Genomic DNA, 11,858 nt, shown 5'->3' with positions numbered 1-11,858 from the left:
TAGTCTAGCGAATCAAATTCATTTGTTGGCGTGCAACACTCACAACCAACCCATCCTTCCTCCTGGTTCCCGGTCTCTCTGCAGCTGGCTGCCGCGCACTTTCTATCCCCGGCCTGCATTCATAAGCTGCCGGGAAGAACGCGCCAACAGGCAACCGCCGGATTTGTCCATATCAGTAGGACTAAAGTCACTTACCTGAATGGAAGCGGATGGTTTCATGTCCCGGCGAACGTCGGTGGAAGCAGCGGGCGTCGATAGCCGGGTCACTGGCCCTGCAGCCAGGGCAGAGATTCGATGGTTGGGCGGCAGACTGCTGGGAACATCGGGAGGATTTCATGTCTCATCCAGAATGGCGGGGGAACAGGACTTTGTCTCGGTGTCACATCGGTCTACTCTGGAGACCTTGACTTCTGTCGAGACAGAAATAGACTATGAAGGACTGCCTCAAGGAGTATCCACCAGCACACACATGTTGGCAGGTGCCGTTGCTGGAATCATGGAGCACTGCGTTATGTATCCCGTCGACTGTGTCAAGGTATAAGAGCGATGGAATATAATAGGCTACGAGTTTTAAAGTTTGTCGTGCTCTGTTTTTGCAGCATTGAGGGTAGCAACTGGTTGTATAAAGCCGAATCTGACGCAGGCCTCTTTACAAGCCTGAGCTCGATTAACGCTAGCTTACAAGCTAACAGGGGGTAACCTTGCTAACAGAGGTCAGTTAAATCAGCTACGTTACCTAAACCTAAAATTATAAAACTCAGGATTCTCAGGCGGACGCAGTGGGAAGCTTAATGTTAGTGTGTATGTTTACCTTTACCTAGCTTTGATTTGGAGAGATAACTGATGTGTTAGGCTTGATAGTAGCTCACTGAGGTGCCGTTAGTGTGGTAACCGGCACCTCAGTTTGTCCCAGATTGTTAAAGTTTGTCCCTAACATGCATCCTTTATCGCACAGGGTTTGAAATGTGCATTTTTGGTGTGTTTTCTTTTTTCAATTTCAAGTGGACTCGTAAATTTACACCTTGCTACACAGCACTACTTTCCCACGGGTCCCGATACACTTAAAGAAAGTTATCACTTAACCCATTAACTCCATGGACATTTTGTGTTGCTTTGTCCAAAGCCTTCAATTGTGCTACGTTTTAAGTAAATGGTTAGTATCGTAAAAGTAATCCCGAAGAAAATCCAACAGGCGAGATTTTAGAATTAACTTTGGAGTTCACATATGGTCAAAGTCTGATATCAAAGACGTAACCGTAGAGGACTAAACGGAAGCGATACTGGGGACAGTTGTTGCTTTCATTCATTTGCATTGTTGGAGCTACCTTTATGGTTGTAGACAACCTCTGTGGGGCAACCTGCATATGGCCAATAAAGCATTCATTCATTCATTCATCACTCTTTGCTTTACTTTGGGAAAACACTTTGCAGAAACTGTCAAAAAACCACGGTGAAGAGTTGGCTGTAGTAACTGAGTAACTCATTTGGGTCATTAGTCACTGGAGCAAAAGTCAATGACACACTAGTTAAATGAAGCACTCCTTGGCAGAAGAGGGTGTGGCCCTGTGCACAGGCTTCTTTCTCAGAATAACTCGATGGTTTAGGATTTTCTAACCATGTCTTCCTATGATATAAATGTCTGTGCCAACTGTGAACAGCTGCTTGTCCCATGCTTTAGCTAGAAAAGTTGAGTAGATTTAAGGATTAGAGGAGGAACTGACTAGTCAAATCTTAGCAGTCAAAAAGCATTTCAGCAATCAAGACAGTGTCTTCCTTTGTAAGCTTAGTGCTCAGTATGCGGCCTGTTATTTCCTTTTTGTATCAGGAGATAAAGAAGCAGTAATTCTGTGGTTTCTTATAGCGGTGGTAAATCAAACAAAAGGCTTATTCACTATAAATTCCAAGTTGAAGATTTGGTGAAAACAAGCTCAAGCTTTCCCTTGCAGGACCTTTCATCAGAATCACACCATGATCAGCAGATGTTTGTTGAAAATGTTTTGACTTGCAGATTTGTGGTTATTCCAAATTCTTATTAACAAGGATGTAAATGTGCAATCTGCTGCAGTGACAAGTCCTGTGCAGGTCATTTTAACTGAGCAACATTTGGTAAAAAATGATGTTGATCACTTCCTCATTTTTAGAAAGCCTTTAACAAAAACATAGAGCAATTAACATTCAGACCTAATGTCATTCCTGGTAGGATGTCAGCTACATGTGCTTTGGGTGTTTTAATTTATAAAGAAGACTTTAAGTTGAGAATTTCGTAAGCCTTTCCTGGCCTTATGTGTCTCAAGACTGTGTCGCTCTTCCAGCAACAAAGCTGAAGTAGAAGGAAGTGGATTACAAAACTTTGTGGTTGAATATCTTTTGTCTGAAGGAACTTTGGATTTTCTTTACAGTAAACTTTTAAAGACAACTTCCTTTTACTGCTAAGGTTTGTTTTTTCACAACCTGTTTCCTGCTGCCATCATACGTAGCTGGCCAGCATCTTTATGTAGTACTGATCGTTATGCTTCAGTCTATTCTTCTCACTAAATTCAGTGTCTGTTTCTTCATTGCTTGAAGGCAGGCAGAAAGCATTATCTTACTAATCTGTTTTGGTGAAAGAAGTTTCTTTCACCAAAATAATATCAGGAATTCTTTTTTTTTTTTTTTTTTTTGTAAGCGAGTTTTATTTACTCAATCGACACATAGTTTGAGCTTTTTCATACATAAACGTCTATTTTAAGCTAGGGAAAAAACAAATGCAGACTTTTTCCTGGGTGAACCATTAAAAAAACCTTTTGAAAAAATGGTGAAATATGTTGCAAAATGTTACAAACCTCTGATCCATTTAATCAGACTTTAAAAGGAAGCACTGCTGTAGTTTCTTCAGTATCTACAATTGACCTTGCCCTTTGACTGTTTGCACAAAGCTACCCTGTCTATCTAGTTGGTAGATTTTAATGTTTTTTAGGGTAATGTAGCAACCTAGCAACAGCTGCCAGGTTGCTACATCAGGCCGTCAGAGATGATTGCTTTGATAGCAGAGGTGGCATTTGCTCTTTTGCAGGGCAAATATGACACTAGTGAGTTAGTGGTATACAGTGAAGTAAGGCTGAATACATAAACCGGTGAACTGTTGTCATTTTTTTCACTACCAGCTGCTGCTGTTGTTTGCTGCTCAGTGCTGAGGACGTGGACGTTCTACAACAGTCTTGAATGCACCGCTCACATTGTGGATGGATGAGCACATTCTGTGTGCGTTATCGTTTCCCAGAAGCACAAACCGGGAAAGTCCATGTGAACATTTTTCCAAGAGGAAGATGTGCTCTCTGCTCTTCTGTAAAGCAGCTGGAAAAACCTAGGATTGTGACATGTTAGGGGGCTGAAAATATTGCTCATTGCTTTGGCAATCTGTTACTAGGCATGGGCAGCAAGTCTCAGGTCTACCCTGGGGCCTAGTCCCAGTAAGAAAGGCCCAGTCGGAACACCTTACCCCACCTCAGTTGCCTCCTTTTGGTGTGGCAGTGCAGCGGCTGCACTCTGAGCCCCTCCCAAATGACTGAACTCCTCACACTATCGCTAAGAGAAAGCCTAGTTCGCCTTACAGCGAAAGCACATATCCACAGTCTTATTCTTTCGCCTTTTAATTAAACTTTCAATGATAGCATTAACAAAAGATCAGGCCGAGATTGAGGGATTTATAGTGTTTCTCAACAACAACACTCCCTCTGGTGGCAGATGGCTGCATAACAGTAGGACACAACTATTACACAACTATTTACCAGCATTGGGTGTGAAGTAAAAACAACTAGTATATGTGATGCTGACTAGTGACAATAGCGATGATTGGTCGACTTGTCACGCACATCCCTGTCTGTTACTTAGGTGGTCAGATTCATTTATTGTCCACCAGTGAACAGTAGTACTCATTCATGGGCAAAAACACTGATTGAACTCAGATCTAGTTACATTTTCTACAGTGATATGTACTTCCATAAACATTGGATGATTTCCAGTGAAAAGGCTGTTAAAATGACACATACTGCATGATATTTGGACACAGAAGTGAAACCGCGTCATCTTTGTCATCCAACATCATTTGTCTCAATCCTTTACTATATTAGGAGTTGTGGGTTTTGTTGTTTATGACAGGCTTCCTATACTGTCGTCATTTTAAAAAGCTGCAGTTTTCAAAACGCAAGAGCCTCTTCTAAAGATTAAAGTAACTTTGTGTTGCATCAGGAACTGCAGCATCAAATACCCAACATAGTAAGAACCACAAACAGAATAGACGAACCTAAAATTTATCATTTACATGAGTGCTTGCCTACTGCGCCAAATGTCCTGTTAGCTGTTCAGGTTTCCCTGACAGAGGGATAAGTGTTTATAATGGTTATGCTGACAGAAAGGGGCCCTGTAACACTTCCTCCATTTTTATTTTTTTCCTTGTTTGTTTTTTGTTCTCTTTGTTCTTCTGCATCTTTTCTGCAAGAATGCAAAAGTACGCCTGTTAACTTTGAACAAGAAATATCACAATATCCAATTCCAAGTGTTTATAAAATTGAGTGGGCTTAAATAAAAGTTTGTATTTATTTTAAAAATACTTATTATTCCCACCCAGAACGTTAAAAGGTGGGATACAGATTGCAACATTATTTATTTATTCTTTTCAAATTTTTTTTCCTCCCCATTACCTTAGACTCGCATGCAGAGCTTGCACCCAGAGCCGGGCGCACGCTACAGGAACGTGATGGATGCCCTGCGGCAGATTGTACAGACTGAGGGCGTGTGGAGGCCGATCAGAGGCGTGAATGTACTGGCAGTGGGGGCGGGGCCTGCCCATGCTCTCTACTTCGCGTGCTATGAGAAGATAAAGTTCTCGCTCAGTGACGCTATACATCCTGGCACCAACAGCCACTTTGCCAATGGTAAGATGTTTCCCAGTCAGCAAACTTTGACTTATAATCAATGGTGCAGAAGTTTGATTGTGTTTTCTTTTTTCTTTCTTTATTTTAAAGAACAGAAGAATAAAGAAACAGGAAATGAATTCAGTAGAATTTGGTAGAAGGAAGTTACACTTGACTCTGTGACTGTTTATTATTGTCAGTTTGATTGTTTGATTGATTAAATTATTTTTTTTTTAAATTAAACTAGAGCCAGTTATGCTAACGTTTTTAACACACTCCTTGTAATGTGTTCAAAATATTTGGAGAGTCAGTGACATCTTGTGGTTAAAACTTTTTTTTTTTGTCTGTTGTGCAGGAGTGGCGGGCTGCATGGCCACAGTGCTGCACGATGCCATCATGAACCCAGCTGAAGGTAAACTCTCCTCCTCCATCTCTTTGCTTATGTCAGCTTAGCTGATGTGCACGCAGTCACATGTGATGTATTCTGCACAGTAAAGACTTGGTGTTGACCTACTTAAAGAACCTCCGCCTACTTCAGGTCATTATAGACCACGTGGTGTTTCTGTGATTAGGACACTTGGTGGAGCTACAGGCTCAAGCTGCAGACAATAAAAGAGCTTTTTACAACAGACCAGTCTGATGATGACAGTCACACGGAGTTATGCGTTTACTTGAGAAGGCTAACATTTTGTTCTGTGTGAACAATTAATTTTGTGTGAATATGATTGGAGGGATTGATAAGAAATGGTCATTAGATCATAGAAAACACGTGCTTGATCAGGTGTTATTGAATGTGATTGAGGAAGCTGTGTCCTGTCTTTTTCTTTTAGTTGTGAAGCAGCGAATGCAGATGTTTAACTCACCTTATCGTGGCGTGGTGGACTGTGTGAGTTCTCTGCTGAGACACGAGGGCCCAGCTGCTTTCTACCGCAGCTACACCACCCAGCTCACGATGAACGTGCCCTTCCAGGTGCTCCACTTCATGACCTATGAGTACCTGCAGGAGCTTCTCAACCCCCACAGACAGTACAACCCTTCCTCCCACGTTGTTTCCGGTGCTCTTGCTGGAGCCCTGGCTGCTGCTGCCACTACCCCCCTCGATGTCTGCAAGACCCTTCTCAACACGCAGGAGACTCGGGCCATTCACGTGATCCAGGCAGAGGCAGCGACGGGAGCTGGAGCGGTTGCGTCGGCCTCTGGCAGCCGCCAAATCTCTGGCCTGGGCGAGGCTTTTCGGACGGTGTACAGGATGGGAGGCTTTCCAGCCTTTTTTAAAGGCGTCCAAGCCCGGGTCATCTACCAGATGCCCTCTACTGCCATCAGCTGGTCTGTCTACGAGTTCTTCAAATACATCCTCACTAAACGGCAGCATGAGAGAAGGTTGCATGGAGATCGGGATGGAGACAAATAAACGCCTGGAAACACGACTGGGTATTAGCATTTCAGAGGTTTTTTGCACCGTAGCAATCACTGTTATGGGTGGTGATTTCTGAACATCTGAAGGTTAAAAAATTCTTTCTGATTCTTTGAGCAGAAAGTCAGTTATCATCTTGTTTACTGATATCAATTATGATATCTGTTCTAATTCAAAGCGGGTGACTACATTTACAACCAACAAAAGTAGCCTCTCATTATAGAGGGTTGGCAGATGTCCATCTGCAAGAAGATTGCCCTGAAATAACAGGTTCTGGTTCCAATTTTCTTTGAGTTTTTTTTTGTTGTTGTTTTTTTTACTTTTATTAGTGTTTGACCCAACAAACTCTCAACATGGGCATCCAGAAAGGAAATCATTTGTTGTGGCTGAGCAGTGTTTCCCACAGATGTTGTTTCTAGTTGTGGCAGAGAGCGTCTACTGCTAGAGAGTTCCATGTACCCTTTGTTTAACAAATTATTAACACCTCTACAGATATTTTTTTGCCCACTAACTCATGACACCATAAACTTTGGTGCAATCAGCTGCATCGCCAATGAGACTCCGCCTCAATCCCGATGGGTCTCTGGAGCCGACAGCTGCAAAACTCCAGAAACTGTAAATTTGTGTTCATCCTTTAAGAAGTAGCTTAATGATATTGATAACCAGCACAATGGCATAGTTATCAGAAAATCAACTTTCTAAATAAGTGAGAGGGACCACTGGTAAATTGGCTAAGGTGCTGTTCTCTCAAATGACCAGAGAATAAATGAATAAATAAACCCTTGAACGAGTCACCATCAGTGTGTGGGAAGCACTGCTAACACACTGAAGTTAAGTCTGGATTGGTCCCACCCGTTAAGGACCCCCCAACCCCCCTGACTCTTATGTATGTTTGGGGGAAAAAAAAGACTCAGGTTGAAGTGATGGCTTTGAGCTTTAGTTTGAGGGTGTTTATACTCCTAATGAACTTGGTTTTGATTGTAACATTTTATAAATACCCCAGAAAGGGTAAAAAGTCCCACACTGATGGGAAGATGCTAGAATGGCCTTAAATCTCAGCAGGTTAAGTTACTTAAGAGCTGCACTGTGGCTTAGTTAAGACACATCTCCTGACTGCACATGTTGGGGGGGGATGGTTAAAAGCGTTACTGCCATTGCACCCTCTGACCACAGGGGGGTGCAGTGTTTAATTGCCATCCTAAAAACTTGAGGACAATTGGAGATTAGATGAAACTTTTAAAACAAGAACTTGAGCTTCGTAGCTCACAGCCTTGAATAACTTTGAGGGACATCCGGCAGAGCAGTGTTTTGAGGCCAGGTCAGGTGCAGGTTCATCAGATGCAGACATTTGATTCCTCCGGATCAAAACTTTGTTCTGGTTCATGTCCACAGAGTTCCTTTGAAGGAAGTGTTGTGCAATGTTGTGATGTCCTCTTTTTGCACAGTGTTGGGTTACTGAATCAGTACTGTCAAATGTACAGTAATGCTTGGCTCAAAATAAGTGACTTTAGTGTGGGATCACCTTTATTTTACCTAACCCTCTCTGTCACGTGTGTGACACACAGATTGTTGTTTCTGTTTTGGAAAACAGAATTGGGTTTGGATCGAAGATTTAGCGCTTGAGTGGAACGTGTGTGTGTGCGCGCGTGTAAACTACATTGTTTTGGAGGTCAGTTGTGACTGAGTTTATTTGATCTTAGCACAGCTGTTGTCCTTTAATTGGAAAAACAGTTTGAGGAGGAAAAAAGTATGAATTTATTGGACTTTTTATTTCCTTTGCCAGGGTCATCGTGTCACTTCATGTCTTTGCTCTAGAAAAGTGCTTTTTCTGTTGCAGCCATGAGACCGGGCTTCTGGATTTTTAAACCTTTTTTTGCCCTCATTATCACACGTGGATGTGCGGAAAACCGTATCTTTAGTAGAAGCTGTACAAATAAGGTAACAGTTTTTATATCACTGCAGTCATGATTTATTTTTCTTCTGTTTTTCCAGCACTTGAAAAACTTAAAAGTTGTTGTCATATTTAGTGCAGAAAAGCAACTTTGGAAAATAAAGAGAAACCGGGGCAACTATTTAAATACACGCCTACAGTTAGCCGCTATACAGCCACGCACAACTACTACAGAGATCACTGTATAACAGATATAGATTTAATGTTTTTGAAGCCATAAATCTAAAAAAAAATTTTTTACTAACATGCATAAATAGATTGTTAAAGCTCCAAATATGAGGCTGACTTCTATGCTGAATGATATAAATTTGAACTGTGAGTTTTGTCAACTGTGCTGTAAAAATGCAAGTTTTTGTAGTGCACAAAATCCTCACCTGGATGATAGGGGAAAAACCAAACTGTATTATTTTAAGAGCAGCGACACCTTATGTATCTGTGGAACAAAATAAATAGGTAAAGAGTATTTTGAGTGTGATTGTGGGACTGATCCTCACGTTTCAAAGTTGGGAAACCAAAGACTGAGCAGTAGAGGGGATGAACTGATGGTTTGTCAAATAGCAACACTAATGTGGAACGCTTGTGCGCACTTTGAAAGAGTCGCCTGTATTTTGTGACTTGTAAATAAACTCGCTAAGGCAGCTCCTCGCAGAAGCAGGGACTTCTCTTGGTGCTGGCTCGCCAAGCGCTGAGGCTATCAATGTGTCTGCTGGTCTTATTTTTCCTCACCCTCACATTACAACATCGACACTCCGCTTCAGTATGTGCACAGTCTGGAGACTATTCATCGATAGAGATACCCTCTTTTGGTATTGACTGATACACGCACACACTCTCTACTGGTCCAAACTTTTATAACACCCCAATTTTTCCAGTTTTTCTATTGAAAATTATACAGTTTAATGTCTCATTGCACAAATAAGCAATTGCAGTTGAAAAGAAATGATGGAATCAATTTCTTAGACCAAGATGTATTCTAAACCTTTGACTCATCAAAGTAGCCACCTTTGGCAAATATAACGGCTGAACACACCCGTGGCATTCTTTCGACAATAGAAATGAAATGTTCATAAAGTTCTTCCCATATCTGTTGCAGAAGTTCCCATAAGCATGCGGCACCTGTAGGTTGCTTTGCTTTCACTCTTTTGTCCAGTTAATCCTAAACTAGCTCGATGGGGTTTAGGTATGAGGACTGTGGCACATACTAGAGGGTATACCATGGTGCTGCAGAATGCTCTGGTAGCTGTTTTGGTTCAGGGGGCCCTCTCACTCTGTACAAGTCACCAACCCTGGATCCAGCAAAACAGCCACAGACCATCACACTTCCTCCTCCATGGTTGACAGTTGATGCCACCCACTGTGGAACCATTCTTTCGCCTACTCAACACACATTCATCAGTCCATATGACCTTTTTCTAGTCTTCAGTAGTCCAGTGTCGGTGTTTCATGGCCCAGGCAAGCCTCTTTGTCTTATTGTGACATCTTAGCAATGGCTTTCTTGCTGCCAAACATGCAGCTCGAAGTCTTCTCTTCACAGCTGAAACAGACTTGTTTACTACGACCACTATTAAGCTGTGCTTGATAGTGGTTTGTGCCTGCCAGACCTCTTCCTGTCAGTTTGCCCAGTTTCTGAGAGTCTTTTGATGGTAAAGGAAACAGACTTATTTCTCTGTAGGAAACACCTACCACCTATTTTTAAGTGTTGTGATGGTCTGTCTCTCTTCCATTGTTAATTGCCTTTTTCTCACCAGTTTTGTAGCAACACACTACTTTCTGCAGTACAATACTGTTCAACTCATGCTCACGAGGGAATGGTACCAGAAGTTCAGTAATTCGAGGTGTGATCCTACTGGCTCTTCCACCTCCACACACTGTTCTCTCTCTCAGTAATCATAAGTCTGTATTATAACATGAGGTATGTTTTTTTTCTCTCCTTTTGCTTACAGTGTAAAAACATTCATGTTGATAATACGGAAAAACAAAAACCACAAAACTCCCTGAAATGTGCTTTACAATGTGAAATTCATTTGGCTGGTTTCTGAGTTCTTTGAGAAAAAGCTGGAGATTCAAAAGCAAACTGTTTTCCAAGTCTTGCTCGATGCAGGATTTTTAGCTGCTTGACATTTTGGTGCGCCAAGTTAAGGCCCTGCAACCATGTGAAGAAAAACCATATATGGACAAGATCCAGAGGCTGCTTTGGCTCGTCAGAGCCCGTCTATGATGGACTGTGGTAAAGTGGAAATCTTTTCTGTGGTCTCACAAATCAAAATCAGAATTCTTATTCATTTTTCTTCTGGAAATCTTCATTGTCAAGTCTCCATGGATTAAAGAGAAGTGGGACCATCTGGCTTGACATCAGGACACAAAGCTAAGCGAAATCCATGGAAAGTAAATCTTGCATTTCAGCTGCTTAGGTGTTTTATAGATGGAGGCACGAGGTGCACATATTTGGACTGGTTTAACAGAAATGTTATTTGTGGGAATTCTTGAACATACAAGCTTAAAATGTAAAAGTTGTTTTGAGTTGTGGGTTAATAAGCATGGCATAGGTAATGTGTGATGGTGTCATCACCTCAAATACACAAGCTGGCAGCCAGAGGACATCTTCACCACAGAAGCTCTTGTTTATTACAGGAAAATAACGGCAAATGCATTCTGCACATAATCCAACAGTGTGGCTCTGTAGTAAAGACCTGCGAACTGATAAAAGAATCTCCGTGTTTTTGATCAACTGATAGCATCAAGGAAGACACAGCACTTTCAAAGCAATGGTCTCCTCTGTGTTTATCATATGATCTGTTGTCTCTGTGCTATTTTTAGTTATACACAGGATTTAAATGTCTGTCAAATCACTGCACTATATGCTTTTAACAGTGTCCCAGCCTCTTTGAAATCAAAGTTGTATCATTTATTATTTATTATTTATTTATATAACACATTTAATTATAACAGCAAAGTTGCCCAAATTGCTGTACAAAAATACAAAATAACTAGTAAAGTAACTTATAATATTAGTAACAAACATCAAATACCAAATAACTCTCCTACTGTATTAAAAGCCAGTGAGAAAAAAAAGGTGTTTTAAGATAAGATTTTAAAAGATTGACAGTAGGAGCCTGTCTGATGTGAGGGTAGATTATCCCACAGTTTAGGCACTACGACCCCAAACGCTCGATTGCCTCTGTGAACCAGCCTCGACCTTGGTATGGCTAAAAGCAAAAGATAATTTGATCTAAGAGATCTAGAGGGCGTATAAGGCTAAATACCCAGGAGCCTGTCCATTCAGGGCTTTGTAAGTCAACAATAACCTTTTTAAATCAATTTTGAAGTGAACAGGGAGCCAGTGAAGACGGGCAAGCATGGGGGAAATATGTTCACATCTTTTCAGAAGCTGCAGCATTTTCGACCAACTGCAGTCTTGCAAGGCAGGTCTGGTTAACTCCAACATATAAGGAGTTGCAATAGTCCAGCTGGGATGTAATAAAAGCATAAAAGCATGGATTACCCATTCAAAGTTTTAAAAAGATAAAAAAAAATATTTGTATGACGCTAAACCACTGGAGAGGTTTGGTGAATGAAAAAAAAACATGTTCCAAGTTTGAGA

At 41.4% G+C, this 11,858-nt stretch overlaps 1 protein-coding gene across 1 annotated transcript; it reads left to right on the top strand.

Moving 5' to 3' along the window:
* Positions 1–36: 36 nt before the first annotated feature.
* On the top strand, positions 37–8,955 carry LOC113024687 (mitoferrin-2-like). Its single transcript, XM_026171954.1, has 4 exons — positions 37–535; positions 4,685–4,913; positions 5,248–5,304; positions 5,723–8,955. Exons 1-4 carry the CDS (start codon positions 200–202, stop codon positions 6,301–6,303), a joined length of 1,203 nt encoding a protein of 400 aa, XP_026027739.1. The 5' UTR covers positions 37–199; the 3' UTR covers positions 6,304–8,955.
* Positions 8,956–11,858: the final 2,903 nt, after the last annotated feature.

The sequence above is a fragment of the Astatotilapia calliptera genome, chromosome 6 (assembly GCF_900246225.1).
Source record: "Astatotilapia calliptera chromosome 6, fAstCal1.2, whole genome shotgun sequence".
Lineage (NCBI taxonomy): Eukaryota > Metazoa > Chordata > Actinopteri > Cichliformes > Cichlidae > Astatotilapia > Astatotilapia calliptera.
Note: the sequence above shows the minus strand (reverse complement) of the source record. Positions and strands in the feature narration are given on the sequence as shown.